At 33.8% G+C, this 16,106-nt stretch overlaps 2 protein-coding genes and 1 long non-coding RNA gene across 3 annotated transcripts; 1 reads left to right on the forward strand and 2 right to left on the reverse strand.

Moving 5' to 3' along the window:
* The first annotated feature begins 4,009 nt into the window (after positions 1 to 4,009).
* Positions 4,010 to 5,903, forward strand: LOC142611168 (uncharacterized). Its single transcript, XR_012839967.1, has 2 exons — positions 4,010 to 4,345; positions 5,675 to 5,903. It is a non-coding gene; the product is annotated as an uncharacterized LOC142611168 (long non-coding RNA).
* On the reverse strand, positions 5,514 to 6,892 carry LOC142611167 (uncharacterized). Its single transcript, XM_075783216.1, has 2 exons — positions 6,418 to 6,892; positions 5,514 to 6,303 (listed from the first exon to the last, which is right to left on the reverse strand). The coding sequence occupies exons 1-2, from the start codon at positions 6,766 to 6,768 to the stop codon at positions 5,731 to 5,733; spliced, it is 924 nt and encodes a 307-aa protein (XP_075639331.1). The 5' UTR covers positions 6,769 to 6,892; the 3' UTR covers positions 5,514 to 5,730.
* A 1,197-nt stretch (positions 6,893 to 8,089) lies between these two features.
* LOC142610748 (MLO-like protein 3) lies at positions 8,090 to 15,166 on the reverse strand. Its single transcript, XM_075782672.1, has 15 exons — positions 14,912 to 15,166; positions 14,743 to 14,800; positions 14,306 to 14,598; positions 14,066 to 14,182; positions 13,551 to 13,611; positions 10,413 to 10,501; positions 10,254 to 10,328; positions 10,038 to 10,129; positions 9,849 to 9,898; positions 9,704 to 9,744; positions 9,438 to 9,611; positions 9,314 to 9,349; positions 9,101 to 9,168; positions 8,658 to 8,718; positions 8,090 to 8,560 (listed from the first exon to the last, which is right to left on the reverse strand). Exons 1-15 carry the CDS (start codon positions 15,032 to 15,034, stop codon positions 8,231 to 8,233), a joined length of 1,668 nt encoding a protein of 555 aa, XP_075638787.1. The 5' UTR covers positions 15,035 to 15,166; the 3' UTR covers positions 8,090 to 8,230.
* Between the last annotated feature and the right edge of the window lie 940 nt (positions 15,167 to 16,106).

Here is a 16,106-nt window from a genome sequence, read left to right on the forward strand (position 1 = left end):
ATCTTTTATTCAACCATCAAGAATTTTATCAATTGAGCTAGTTAGAACTCATATATCCATTTAGAGAAAGTGAAGAACATATAAGAAATAAAATAAATACGAAAACTTTGATAAAAATAAAAAATAGAAATTGGGTTTCGTGAGTAGTAATGGCTGAAGAATTCATAGTTCTGGAAAACAAGAATGAGTTTAATAATATATAGTTGTTGACTTCTTGTTGATTGAATATTGAAATGATAACGTGGTGCTGACCCAACAGATATGCAACGCAAGTGATTACTGACCAACCAGCCAGCCGCCCCACCGCGCTGTCCATTTTATGCAAGATGTGATGGGAGGTTGAGTTGGGGATAAGATTTTATGATTGCCACAAGAAAATTAATGGTAGTGAATAGTGATTAATTAATGAGAAATGATATGTCCATAACATTTTTACAACATTTTTACAACAAATTCTAAGTGGCAGGACGTTACTGGTTGTTATTGTTGGGGCAAAAAAGTAATCTTAGTGTTAGGTTCAAATTTGAACCAATAACAACTAACCACCTATGATTTGTTGTAAAAATATTGTGGACGTATCACATCTCTTAATTAATTAGCTTTGCAATAAGATGGCTGCTCTTAGAACTAGTACCCGTGGTTCCAAAAAGTTTTATTGCTATTTTTAGCATCATCAAATACTAAAATGTGGCTACATTGACGAAGCCAAACCCATATTTTTTTGCCGGTAGCTCATATGTAAAAAATAAATATTATTAAATTGTTGTGTTTACACCGCTTTTTAATAAAAAAAAATTTTGGTTATGTTTACATTGCTTTTTAATGAATTTTTAATATTATTTTAATCAAATAACTAAAAATATAGGTCATTGATATTGGGTTTATTGTAAAGTGAAAAAGTAAAATAAATAAAATAACTTTTTGTGGAGTAATATTACTAAATTTATAGTTCTATCAATGTGGTTGCTTTTACAAGTTAGTATTATTAGGGAAAAAAATATTAGCCTTTGATATTGGAGTACCATGTCATTGATCAATGATAAAAATCTTAGTGGAACTAATAATTAGATCGACATGGAAACCAATAGATCTCTCAATTCTCAACCACACAGGGCCAATTTGTGTTGCTAGCTAGTTTTTTCTTTCTTCTAGATAAGTTTTTGGTAGTTGAGAGATAAGGAAACACAGAAACAGTTTCACACTTTCACATATGATTAGTGGGTAATCATGTTCGATAATAATTATAATCGATTCAATCACAAGTTGTGGTTATGAGTGTCTTTGGCTTATCTTATTCGGCTCAGTTTTAATGGTATCCGTTTTCTAATAAAAAAATTGAAAGTTAATGCAAAATGTGATAACTTCTTCTTTAGCCACAAGTTATTGGGTCATATTTCCTATTAATATTTATTTTAAGAGAGTTGATCCGTACAATCTCCTTACAGATCTAGAGACAGCCTAACAAAATATATGGGTCTAGATTCGTTTTTTGCTTGTTTAAGTTCTGCTTTGTTCTACATTTAAGTCAGTGGGAGATGGATTCTCCATTTTCTAGCATTTTCTTGAAGAAAAATAAATGTCAAACAAGTATTAGTTGTTCCTAAATAGCATTATCCTTCTCTAAATGTAGATGCCATTCCTATCTTTGACTAATCCTCTAAATATATAATTGCTATTATGGAATTCAAAGTTTTGAGAAAGGGTTAAGTCTTCTTCACCTTATCTATATATTATTTTATATACAAAATTTAGGTACAAAATTGGTTTTAACTTACTCAATGTCTTTTTATTAGAGATGAATTTTGACAAATCCACCATTGGATTATATTTTCTTCTTATATCTTCCATGCTTGCAAAATTTCTAGAAAATTAAATATCAATAGTTGTGTCATCAATAAATTGTTTAAATTGCAAGCTTTTGTAGGTTAAAATTATGCATAAAATATAAGCTTATAGATCATATAATAAATAATATCTAATTGACATAAAACTTAACACGTGTATTAAGAATTTAAGAGCATAAAGAACATGTAATTTAACGGTTAAATTTTCAAAATATGTAGTAATATTTTGTAGTTAAACTTTGTCATTGTTTCGTTACTCCTATCTCCCTTGAATTCAACCTCACCATGGTGTAAAATTTCGTAATAATATTTTGGCAGTTCTACTCTTAAACAATTTTGACAAAAAGTATATTGTTTAATTTTTAGGATGCAAACAGCCAAAAGTTTAACCTAAAAAAATTAGCTTTGATAATAATAATAAAAACATAAGAAGAGAAAAATGATCATTTTCTATACCTTGAAATTTTCTATTTTGACCTATGGTTAGAGCATCCATAGCAAATGTTCTATAAAAAATGCCATTTTGACACACCAAGAATACTTTATTATTTTATCACATCATTTTACAATATCTTATTTATCAGATGTTTTATCATTCAATTTTATACATTAAAATAATATTTACTACACATTAAAATAATATATTATTTCTTCCTTATTATCATCAACAACAGCAACAACAAAAACATCAACAACACCAACAAACCAACAACATCAACAGCAACAACACCAACAACACTAGCAAATTTCAAATCCAAAAAAAGAGGGGAAAAAAAAAAAAAAACTAAACCAACCAACCAAACTCAACCAACGATTGGCCTAAAACCCCAGCCTAACCGACCCATAACCCACACAACGCCGATCCAAAACTCACATCGAAACTCACCCCAAATCTCACACCCACAACTCAATTAAGAGAGATCTAAAGGTCGGCGGTGAGGGCTGTGGATGTCGGTGGCAAGGGCTGGAGCATGAGACGGCGAGATCGATGGTGAGGACTGGCAAGATCGGCGGCGAAGACTAGAAAGTGAGGAGGCGAGATCGGCGACAACTTTCTTGAGAGTGATCTTGAGCAGGGAGGAGAGGGAAGAGATAGAGAGTGACAGAGAGAGAAGAAATGATATAGAGTCGACGGAGAGAGAGATATCAATGGAAGAGGAGAGAGAAAAATCCAATAAATTAATAATATCCCATTTTGCAATTGTTGTCCGTACTGTCTCATATTTGAGACGGTACTATAGCAATATGACATTATTTTTGAGATTTGGAACATCTGATAAAGCTCCTTTTTGGGTTTGGTATGCCAAATATTTGACATTTGGCACATCTGTTATGGATGCTCTTAGTTAGCTACCATCGTGTTGTGTGGAATCCCTTGGGGTATTTGAGAACCCCTTTCAACGGGACATGTGAAAATAAATATTGATGAAAGTTCAATGAATACCATGGGGCTTTCGAGGGGTGATCCAGAGTCAACCAGGGCAGCTGATCTCATTGGAAATCATTTATGCCCACAGCTAGCTAGGTGGTTTTTCTCTAAAGGCTAGACTACACCAATATTTTGTTGAACGGTAGGCTACGCAATGACTTTAACTTTCTCCTTCTTTTTCTTTTTTTTTTCTTATAAAAAATTTATTTTAATTCTTGAGAAACAAACACATAGTTGGGAGGGAGAGGAATGAAGTATTAACAAATGTATACTGCAAACTCCATTTTTGTGTTAAAATTTAGAACAACATCCCCTCTCCCTCATGTGTGTGTTTGTTTTTTAAAAAAAGAAGGTAATTATCTCATGTTACTTAAATGAGTGTGTTGTGTGTAGCTTAACTTATCTTGTGTAGTTTAACTTATCTCACTCTCCTTTAAAACGAGTTAAACTTATTTGGGATAAAGCTTAGAGGAACATTATATTAGAATTAGGTTCAATCTAGCGTTTACATGTATATAAATTATGTGCTTAAAGCCTTAAGCACATTGTACCACTCCCATAGATATTTGTGCTTATTAGGATTGTCCATGGGTCCAGTTTGGGCTCTACCCGAACTTGACCAAATTTTGGCGGGTGGCAGAACAGAAGACCCACCGTCGACCAATAACTTCAAGTTGTTGGATTGAGTTAGTTGTTCCACGGGTCATATTAGTTTTGGTCGAAATCAATAGAGGCGGCAATGATCTTGATTTCGATGGAAAATGATGAAGATTTGGTGAGATCTTGCTGGATTTGGTGGAAATCTTGCCGGATCCAGCAAGATCTCTCAACGGATTAGCCAAAACTTGCAGAAACGGGGAAAACTCACTAGATCTAGTAAGATCTCGTTGGATTTGGTTGATATTTTACTGGAGTTTGGTTGGGTTTTTGGTCGGGTCAGTTTGTTCGGCTGTTGGAGGAGAGAAATCGAACTCAACCTGCTGGATCCAATTATGAAGTTGCCGACCCACCGATGATCGTCACAACCACCAGATTGGATTGGTTTCAGATTGGTTCCGATCAAGTCACTCGGGTGAGTTGATTTTTCCAATCCTTTGGACAACCCTAGTACTTATATTTGATTGTAGGAAACTACTCGTAAGAGTGTGGTAGATCGTAGACCTAGATCTTTTTCTTTAACACATACCAGGAAGCAAACTTTTATGTTGATCATTTGGCTGAAGGGAAGAGTTCTCTTATAAAATTCATGCTTGTAATAATCCGACCCCCTCATTTTTGTATTTGTATCTTGTACAAACCATGAGAAAATACATCCTTTAAATGTATATAAACTACAAATGCCTCTTAATTATTTTACATATATATTTTTCTTATTTTTTCAACTAAAGAAAAAAAGTCTAATATCAAAATATTTTTATAATGTTGAGGCAACAAGTCATGATTGATATACAATTGAAATAATATCAATGATGATCTTGTTAAAATAATGTTGTACTAAACTACTAATCAGTAATCACAATCTACCATTTTAATAGATTGTAATTTTATTGTGTCTCCATCATTTTTTAAAAAATTTAAAATAACCTCTAATTCAGTAATTTGACTAGGCTTCGAACTTCAAAAAGACCACTCTAAATTTATTTAGTGGAGTAGGGGACCCCGAGAACCCAGTTCCAGAAGAGACTTGGACAGCCCAAGCATTGAGAACAACATAAAAAGTGGGCCAAAAAGCCATGATTTCCTTTTTTTGGTAAAAAAAACCATGATTTCCAATGGCCACACAACCGCTTCTCTTTTCGACACATAAATGTGTGTTCAACTATTCATAACTCAAAAAAGAAAAAAGAAAAAAGGTGACCTATAAAAAAAACACATGATCATAATGCACATAAACTCTTATATGAAGACAAACCAACTAACTAAAGCATGGAATACCATCATGTGGCTCTTGGGACACTTTTCGCTAAAAGCCATGTCTTATTCTTCCTCAACCCACATCATGGTAGGCCCCGATTCTCATTTCTTGAACTCATTTTCCCTTTGCCTTATCTCTTTCACTTTGTTTTTTTTTTTTTGGGTGCAATTATTGGAAAGACAGAAGACTTTTAAAGCCCATCATTCTTTAAGAAAAAAGAAATTTTACTTCCCTCCCCTCTTAAATGTAAGGAAAGTTTAGAAGAACACTCATTGTGTATATCGCATTGTCACTGTTCATGTTTTGTTATAATTCTCCATACAAATGTTATGAAAATCATGCACACAATTCTTAATATGATGCGTAAAGAGTGTACATTATTGAGTGTGTAACAAGATTTTTCCGAGATAAAACTGTGAGAAAGGTATGATATATTTTTACACCTCTTATACATACACACACATCATAAAAAAACTATTTTTACAGTTGCAGCTGTCGGTGAAATGCAATCTGCTCTCAATTTTTGGTGCTTGCTCCCTCTACTATACTTCTATGATGTTTGTGGGATTGAGCAACTTTGAACTAAGTTCCTGCTCATGAATTACCGATGCAACAGTTCTAGCCCAGAACTTGATATGTTTCTTCATATCATCAGCTGTAGATGCAATTGGAATCTTTAAATTTAGAAGTGGAGAATCGGGTCTGTTTATGAGCCATGCTTCGGATAAATATGGCCTTATGACTCTCTTCTCTTTCCCTTCTTCTTTTTCATCATCGTCAGCTACTTCAGCATCATTAGTGAGTTTGGTGCTTTGTTTATTTTTGTGTGCAAGTCTTTGCAAGCCTGGGACTACACTCATCATTCGTGGGCATAAGTGTTCCTTATTGAATATGAAACCAAGATCCATGAACCCCTTTACTTCTTCTAGTTCCAGATCCCCCAAGGTCTTGCAACTCATGGATTTTTGTAATCTCCTTATTGCATTTACGCCCGAGTTTCTAAGACGTTTAGGACGTTTTTGAGTTGATGGTGATGATGAATGTGACCGATTCAATCTTGTTGGTTTTTCCTTCTGGCTGGTTTTTTTCTCTGAGTCTTCATTGTTGGAATCATCCTTGTCACAGCAACAACAAGAGAAACACAGTCAGAGAAGTGTAAGCCTAAAGTAAAAATTAAAAATTAAAAAAAAAAGCCCCACACACACACAGACAAGTATATGTTTTAGTACCGTTGGAGAGCTTGGAGATGAGTCTGACAAGATTGCTTCATCTGCAAGAAGTGATATGTCTGATGAAACTCCCTCATCTAGAAGAGATGAAGATGCAAGAGACACAGAGTTGGGCTTAGAAGTTTCAGGGGTTTTTTGGTCTGAGACTGTTTCTGGGAAAAGAATAATTTGGTGAAACCAAAGACGATCCATGGCTCCTACAAGACATAGAGAGTAGAAATTGGCCATGGATGAGAGAGAACTTAGAGAAGTGACTGACTGGGAATCCAAATCTCTGTAATGTGTAGGGGATGTGGTTGTTGTCTTATGATTTTTATTATCCAAATGTTTTTTTTTTCCAGAAACAAACATACACAAGTTGTTGAAATTGATAATGAAAAGTAGAGTGGGACAACATTTGTCCTACTGAAAATGTGGCCTTGAGTCTTGATTCCCTTAATTAGTTCCACATCTTTTACATGTTAAATGACTATCTTGCCCAAAATATTGTGAGCACAATCTCATATATGGTCAATAAATTTTTTTTTTCATCCAATATATTCATCATTTCTTTTATAATAGTATAAATTACATGGTCGGATTGATACTCATCTATTTTATATAAGAGAGAGGCTGCGTATAAATGATGCATGAGATACATTCTCCGGAATACAACACAAACTCATCACCCTTCTCGACAGCAAGTGATCCTAGAAATGTAAGTCCTTTCATGACCATCTCCACAAAGCCTATATAAATTAAGTTCTATAATGTAGCTAGGTAATGCTTTTTTTCCCCCTTCTTTTTAAACTCATCCTTACAGCAACATTTACAGTTGGTTAAGTTCGATCAATTGCTATACCCAGTTACACGACAAAAACATAGATGAACCATTGCCAGGAAGGAAATGGAAAATAAGTGAACAAATCCATTATGTGAATGGCCATTGAGAACATTGATGACAAAACTTTATATTCAATCGCATTATTGGAAGTCCATTATTCCTAAAATATGTTAATTTCAAAATTGACAGTAGCATATTAGAAAGGCCCCCCCTCCCCTCTTTAAATAAAGACAAATAATAGTCAAAAGCCTTGTAACTCAATTAGTTAGTACTTCCTGATGTCTCTAATTGAGACATTCAAATTTTAAATCCTCACACCCCAACTATATATTGAATTTACATATATATATATATATATATATAAACAATAGAGAATAGAAAAAATAAAAACACACAAGCTCAATGATATAGGATGAGCAACCATGCACACCACATTAGACAAGTTACAATATTAGACATAACAAATTTTACAATATGTCAAGGTTATAGATTATGACTTGTGTAACATCACTTTTACTTGAGACCATCTCTAACTTTACTTTTATTGTGTACCTATCACAATTTGCTTTCTCAATAGTTGAAAACTTTGTAATTTATCTAGACTTATTGGTTATGATAACATGGTTTAAATGTCTTGCATTTAAGAAAAACAGCACACAAAACATAGTTGTCTACCTATTAGTGTGCGTTTGATTCCAAATTAAAAAGTCAGCTTATTTTACTATTTAGTTTATTTTTACTACTATTTATGGACTTCACTGCACTTTTTGATACTATTTATGAATCACACTATATTATTTTAGCTAACTTTTACTCTTATCTACAATACTTTCAGCAAAAAATTTTCAATTTCAGTAAAATAAGTGAATTTCAAATAGAACTAAGTTTTAGAATGTGACAAGAAGATGTATGGTGAATTATAATTTACAAAACACTGCTCTCTCTCGCACACCTACACACACAAAAGCTGATCTCACAGTCATCAATAATCTACTCTCTTCTCACTCTCGAGAGTTCTACAATGACAGGCCGGGATGGACGTGTAGATGAGCCAGCTGCCTCTTCTATCACTATTTTATCTTCTTCTTCCAGGATTTCCCCTTTCCTAATGCTGTCGCTTGGTACAGATGTGGTTCTTGGGAAAGAAGAAAATTCGGAGGCACTAACCCTTCTGGGACTCCATTCTGCAGACAAAGAAGTGCGAGGAGATTGCAAGAATAGTTGTTGCTTCTTCCTTCTCTCTCTTACGTCAGCGTGCCATTGCCTTATAATATTGGCCATTTGCTCTTCTAGTACTTTACTCTTGAAGTTAGATCCCATCTGTGAACAAACACTTGCAATTTTTTATATATGTGCTAGATGTCAAGAAAGTGTGCTACATAAATACCAGCATGGGAACTATTTTTAAAATGGTTACCTGTGTAACAAGCGCATAGAGAGGAAGAGTAACGTAGCTGCAAATTACTTGAACTGACACCCTGAAGAATAACAGGAAATTAGAATCACTAAGAGGTTTATTTTATAATTCGATAGTTGGGTATGAGGATTTGAACTCTTAAACGTTTCTATTAAAAACAAAAAGAGGTGTTAGTTGAACTACAAAGCTTTTCGTGAATCATTCATAAGTTGGAATCAAGATGATGGAACAAAGGATTCTAACATGTTCTTGTCTCCTAACTAAATTACCAATAAACCCATGATATGATTGTTGCATAATAAAATTAATGTCAGTAGTTCACTCGTGTGAAAATGATGTTGTTCTTATTCAAGTAATGAAAAAGGTTGTTCCTGACATTAATTACTATGAAGTTACCAAAATGTAAATCACAGGTTACTAAATAAGTGGTAGGTTGTTCTTACGCTAGCACAATCCTGGTGATAATGATCGCAGTGCGCTCGTGGTAACAAGAATTGAAACCAAACTGTATCTGAGATAGAAGGAAAATAGGATTGAAACCAAAAGAAAAATATATTAGACATCTGATATTGCCACACAAAAATTTCCAACACCAGACCTTCATAGTTCAAAACTACATGGTGTGGAAAATGGAAAGAATAAGAAAGAAAACTTACTGTAACCCAAATGAAGAAGGCGAACTCAAATGCATTCTGAGAAGGTCCAGAAAAGTTAGTATCTATAAAACCTCAACTGTTCTTATATTATTACTTTGCTTTCATAAGGAGGAGGAGGAATTACCACAAATAGAGTATAATGTATAAGAGTCAAGACAAATCCTGGGTGCCCAAACCAGAAGTAGCGATCATTTGGTCTCACAAGAGGGGTTCCTATAATTACATTGTTCTGATCTTTGGTTTGAAGAGCCATACTTGCAACGATGAGTTCAAGTTTGGTTCCTAGAATGAGTACAATCTACAAAAGCAATTGGAATGGGAAGGAAACTAATAATCAGATGGAAATTAATGATGCAACACAAGGTGGTTAATATGTTGCAAAATGCTTACCAAGAGAGGAATACAGGATACCCAGAAAAATACATTCCAACCTGGTTGAGTCAAAACAAATTTCAATGACAATTTATTTATAGTAATTAATAATTTAGATTGACTTTCAGAGGAAAAAAAGAAAACAAAAGGGAACAATATTTACGGTACACATCCAGGAGCAGTAAGAGAACAACCAGAAACCACATTAGAGGGCTGTTAAGACAGAAAGAACACATTAGTGGAGAGAAATTAAGCAATTTCATAATCTATACATATCAAAGGTGTAATGTACAATTTCTGTTCCATAAAATTTAGTTGCTTTGTGAACAATAATATTTAGAAAATCAACAACCTGATGCCGACCACGGCTTTGAAATCTTCATCCAAGGATCGCTGTATATAGTTTTTGAAATTGAAGTTGTTGAGCCTGCTTGATAAGTGAGCCTGAAATTTTTTTTGAACAATATACACTTCGTGTAAGTAGCAGAAGCACTTTGGTCCTATATTATTTTTATTTTTGTGTGTAATTATTCATAAAATTAAGAAACTTGAAACTTGAAAGCATTACCGAGATGAAACCATGTCTCAAAGTGAGATAATCAACCTTTGCTACTGAATGAATGAACTGTCTGAAGAAACATTTCTGCCCCATTTCACAACCCAAAGAGTTAAGGCATCAAAACTGTAATACAAATCGATTACTTGGAGATATAAAAAGGCAACTCACAATCCATAGCTGAATTGATGTTTCTGTACAAGAAGTCAGGTGCCGTCTTCCAAATGTTGTTTGCCTTGTAAATCTGAATCGATTAGGATCTGATCATCATTGAAAATATTATTGATCACGACTTATATGATGTGGAGTAATCAGGATCAGGTATATAGTAAAATGAAACTCATGCAAAATTTGATGACTTCCAATGATTTCATTAATAGGTAGAGAATTTAGCATTTAATATTTTATTTAATTTCCTTTTTTATTTTTATTTTTTACTGAATGAAAAATGGGGTTTCTGACTTTTTGGTATAGACTCATCGACCCTACACCATGTGACGTGAAGGTGGGAAATTATTGTGTACTTTTAGAATACTATAAATGCGTACTCCCTCCTCTCATATAAATGGTGGATCTTACTAATTAAATTCATGGTAAAACCTACAATTCATGTGAGAGGGGAGAGTATGCATTTATGGTACTCTGAGAGTACCTAATAATTTTCCCGTGAAGGTAATGAGTAATATCACATAGAGAGGTGCTACGTCCACAACATTTTTACAACATTTTTACAATAAATCATAGGTGGTTAGTTGTTATTGGTTCAAATTTGAACCTAACACTAAGATTACTTTTTTGCCCCAACAATAACAACCAGTAACATCCTGCCACTTAGGATTTGTTGTAAAAATGTTGTAAAAATGTTATGGACATATCATTTCTCTATCACATATACTACCGGGATCTTAATGGAGCTAGTATCATTATTTAATTTCCATTTGGATTGTAAGATTGATGCAAAGTGTTAGAACATACAAAACTAAAAATTTACATTATATTATTAAGTAGTATTGAGTAATATATATATAGCATTATGGTTTCATTAAGCAAGGTTGAAAGTCCATCTTAATATTAAGTAAAAAATTCATATTAATTTACAAATACAATAATTATCTAATTCAAAATTATATCTTTTGCATCCATAGATTAGATCATTTTTCTTTTGTTGACACTGTATTGGTGAATTACGAATTGACAACAAATGTATATTGCTATCTTAACTTTTCTTGCCAATGGGCTTACAGTTCAATCCAAATGGAATTGATTAAGGTTAAGGATATTTTCAAGTTTCAACCCTATTTGACATCTTCAAGTTATGAAATCTCTAACCCAACTCAACACAGTCTATTGCAGTTCTAGAACCAACCCAACCAAACCTAACTCACAATAATCAAATTAAGTTAGGTTAGATCATTAGGTTGGGGCCTTTTTGTTTGGTCTAATAAAACAAATTGGGCTTTCAATCATTGATGAAGGCAGGTTCGAACTTTGAAGGCAACATGTTGAAATGTGGACTGTTGGGCTTTGTGGAGCCTAATTGTGTTTAATCCGATTGACGACCCGACCCAAATAATGTTGCGTGGTTTTTTAATGGGAGATTTTTGTTGTTTTTTGAGAGAGTGAAAAAACTGTAGCTACACTTTGTATTTTTTTCCTGATAATAGTGAAATCCTTGCAACTCCATAGACGTAGGCAAATTGCCGAATCACGTAAATACTGTTTTGTGCGTGCGATTATTTTTCTTTGACGTGTGTTTTCTCTATTTTTCTGTTTCTTATAGGTTGGAGATTTTGTGGTAATTTCCTACATGGATAAGATAGAGCGTGACTGTGAGATCATAGATCATAATTGATGAGAGAGTGACGCCATGCCAAAGAGAGATAGCTGAAGGGTGAGACTAGAGGTAGGGATGGCAACATGGTAGGAGTAAATCAAGAGTGCCGGTCCCTTTTTAGGGTGGGGAAAGCCAATGCAGGCAGCAAAAGTAGCGAGGCAAGTCAAGGTTAGGCGGGTTGAAGGTATTTTACCATCTCTAATAAGGTGTTTTTGACATTTATAAGAAAGAGATGAAAGATAAATGAATGGATAGTAGTGAAAGTGCTAAAAGGGAGAGAAATAAGTTTTTTTAGGAGAGGGTAATAGTATATACCAAAAAAATATATATAAATAATCTATATAAATCAAATTATACTTACAAACACAACGTAAATATATATTAAATAAAAGCATATATTTACAAAATTAGAGATAGAATGGAACGGGTCAATGGGTAGGGAATTTTTGTCATTCCTAACCAAAGGAAGGTTTTTAGCCAGGGGTAAAACATGAGCAATGGGAGGGGATGTGTGAAGGGAGTGGATTTTTTTTTTTTTTTGAGAGTTTCAACTTATAGCATCTGCTCCTAATAATAGCTCTTTATCATCAAACTAAGACACCAGTTGGTTTTTAATATAGGTGAGAATTGAACTCCAAATCTCTCATTGAATTCCAAATCTTTCATTTAACCATCAGAGAGTATACTAGTTGAGTTAACTAAAACTCGCAAGGGAATGGATGTTAATTGAGATGTGAAAAACAAAAACAAAACTAGGATTAGGACTTAAAGGTGTCACGGCGATGTGAGTAGTGTCGCTATAAATAAATCGTGTGTGTATATATATATATATATATATATATATATATATAATATTAGTATGTGTGCTGAGTTGGATTACTTGGATTGAAAATTTTGCAAACCAAACCCAAGTCTACCTAAGTTCCAAAAAATTTTAAGACCCAATTCAATCCATTAATTCACAAAACCCAACCCAAGGTGTTTGATTGGGCCTTGGTTCATCTAGGTGGGTCGGGAAAAAAATCTTCACATTTCTTCAACGACCTATTAAACCCGGTAACAAATAGTGTCTATGTTATGAATCAGTCGCAGATTCCCAGTCAAAGGTTATTGTCATAATGAATACGGGCACATACTCAAGGTCAAGTCTTGTAAACTACTACTAGAGATTATTGTGGCCAATTTGATTAGGAATTGAATTCTGTAGACCTGACCATATATGGATTGCTTATTACGCTTGCCATGGTTGCCACTCATCAGTGCAGGGGCCACAAATTGGTGGTGGGGGGGGATTGGAGTTGGAATATAAAACCGAAAACGAAATGTAACCAAACTCATTAAAATTATATGTGGCTGTGTGCCTCTTTCACTTTCCTTTTTTTCTTTGTGTATGTATAGTCGTGTTAGACTGTTAGCCCATTACCTAATAAAAGACGGAGTAAATCATGATTCATGAGAATGAATTTTAAACATACCATTGGCAACTTGGTACTCTGTTGTTTGAGTTTCTTTCTCCCAAGCTTCCCAGCGTCTCATCTAATAAAACAAATAGAGGAAGACACAGTCACACAACGTTGAGTTTCAATTGTTATTAAGAAAGCTTTTCCTTATTTTGTATTTTTGCTATTTCTAGGTGGTAGTAGTATGAAAGTGGAATAAGCATAATTATACTTGCATAATAGAGCAAGACTTAGATACAGTACTTAAGTGCTGTTCCTTAAATTCCCCTTTTAAGATTGTATCATGTGAATTTTTTCTTATAGAATGAAAGTGTATTTTTTTAGTTATGTAGTCATATAGAGAATCTTAAGAAGAAAATCTAAAGAATAACACCTAAGGTACTGTATTTAAGTTTTGTCCAATACCATATATATCGATGTGTTTGTTTTTTTTCAAATGGACGGTGTGATTTGAACATGGGAAATCAACAGGAAAAATAACCATAAATTAAGTTGACTAAGGAAAAATAAAGGTTAGGCAAGCTTTTTACCTTGGCCCTACCCAAAGCCAGAGTGAGAACAGTATACACGATTTGCATAACTGCTAACACGAAAATGAATATGTGAAGTTGATGAATCCCATCTTGTGACATTAGGGCAACCTTTCCCTGCAAATTAAAATCCCATTCTAATATTTGTTAAAACAGTAGACAGACATATGGTGCTTTCTTTTTTTTTTTTTTTCCTCGTGAAAATTATTGTCTGTAGTATTACTCAATTAAGAAACATACGCTTGGACAAGAATCATCAATTGCTCCAGCTTCAGGTGGACTGGGAGGAACATCATTATCTTCTTCATCTTCATCCAGCCTTCTATAAGGTCGCCACAAATCATTCATAGATGACAAATTCCTGATCATTACTTTTGTGAAGTGCTTGATTGCTACTAGGTTTTCAGATTCGGAATCAGTAATTTTACGACATGGGAGCATGATGTTCCCAGCGCCGTTAGGTACACATATTTTAGAAATACGTTCCTGAGTTACTGCCAATAAGAGGGACATAAACCCCAGAAGCATCAACTCTGTACAAACCAATCCCACACAAAAAGATCAATTAAAAGTTAAAACCTTATAAAAGTCTTATAAAGTAACACACATATATACAAGTATACTATAATCAACATAAAATTATACAAAACATGTATATTTATTTATTTTGATTGCACCTGATTTAAGCTTCTCCAACGCATCGTTCAACGCGGTTTTCCTACTCCTCTTTAGCCACTATACGTGCACCATTAATTTTTTGACATTAGCTTCAAGTTTATTATATATATACACCCAAAATAGTGGGGCAAAAAGAAGGATCATAAGATATATAATATATATACTTACGTGGGAAAGGAGATGGATGATGTATTCTAGGATAATAGAGATGAAGATGAAGAAGAGGCAAACTGTGGCAAGTGCCCATGTCGGAGTGTATTCGAGAGAGGCACCGGACGAGTCTCCTGCCATGACTTTCTAGTGATTGCCTTGTTAGAGAGGAATGATTTTTCTTCAGTTGAATAAACCATAAGTGTGTTGGTTGAGACTTGAGATGGTGAGAACTGAGGAGCAAAGACTTGTTCTTATAGGCATGCCGCATACATAACGAAATGTTGATATTGGCTTCCTCTTATATTCACAATTTTCTCTGCTTTCACACTCAAATAACCCATTTAAAAGGTTATTCAGGTGACAAACATGTTATTGAAATATAGTTTGTATTATAATTGATGTATTATGCAAATCAAATTTAATACAAGGTCGGTCAACCGTTCGATTGGGAGTCTAAAAAATTTAAAGAGTTTGAGCTCTCCGTATATATGATGATTGCCACGTGGATATATGTGACAGGTTGTAACGTAGCATTTGACTGTCTATTTTGACGTGTGATTTTCATATTCATTGTTCTTGACCTTTTTTTTCTCTGGTAGATATTCTTAAATCAAAGCTTATTTATCATTCAACACGCGTGTTGAATAAAACCAGTTTTAGACTCCCAGAAATGGAGTCTAAATTGCAACAACGTCAACTGACTTTTTTGTTCTTCTTAGAAGTTAGAAGTCCATATAGGCTATTTTGATGGAATAGTGTATTAATACAAAGCTGGACCTATAGTGGTCCAGCTTAGTATAAGTTGTTTTGTTTAAGTAATTAGAGTTCCCTTCCTTTCTCATTTTTAGTTTTTACACGTGTTTGAATAAGTAATTAGAGTTCAAGCTCCCTTCCTTTCTCATTTTTAGTTTTTACATATGTTTGAAGTACGTACCTTTAGCTTTTTATAGTACCAAATTACCAATAGACAAAATTGGAAAAGTAAATTGTGACATGGAACGATGGAAATGGGTTTATGTGTTAAAGGTTTAAAAAAAAAAAAAAATTATTTTAGGTATAAAGGAGAAATTTATTCAAGAAAGCAACCGAAGAGGGTTTACAAAGCTTTTGGTGGGTATACAAAGTAATCTAAGCATCATCAAATAAAATAATTTAGAGAACCTATGGACATATAGCTCACATATGCGCATGGACAAGAGATTAGGTAGTG

This window comes from Castanea sativa, chromosome 9, assembly GCF_040712315.1.
Source record: "Castanea sativa cultivar Marrone di Chiusa Pesio chromosome 9, ASM4071231v1".
NCBI lineage: Eukaryota > Viridiplantae > Streptophyta > Magnoliopsida > Fagales > Fagaceae > Castanea > Castanea sativa.

Coding starts and splice junctions, on each gene's coding strand:
- LOC142610748 (XM_075782672.1), bottom strand. CDS start 15,034: ATGGCAGGAGACTCGTCCGGTGCCTCTCTCGAATACACTCCGACATGG. Junction 14,183..14,305: donor TTGATGATTCTTGTCCAAGC/GTATGTTTCTTA, acceptor TTTAATTTGCAG/GGAAAGGTTGCCCTAATGTC. Junction 13,612..14,065: donor TGGCTTTGGGTAGGGCCAAG/GTAAAAAGCTTG, acceptor TTGTTTTATTAG/ATGAGACGCTGGGAAGCTTG.
- LOC142611167 (XM_075783216.1), bottom strand. CDS start 6,768: ATGTTTGTTTCTGGAAAAAAAAAACATTTGGATAATAAAAATCATAAG. Junction 6,304..6,417: donor CATCTCCAAGCTCTCCAACG/GTACTAAAACAT, acceptor TGCTGTGACAAG/GATGATTCCAACAATGAAGA.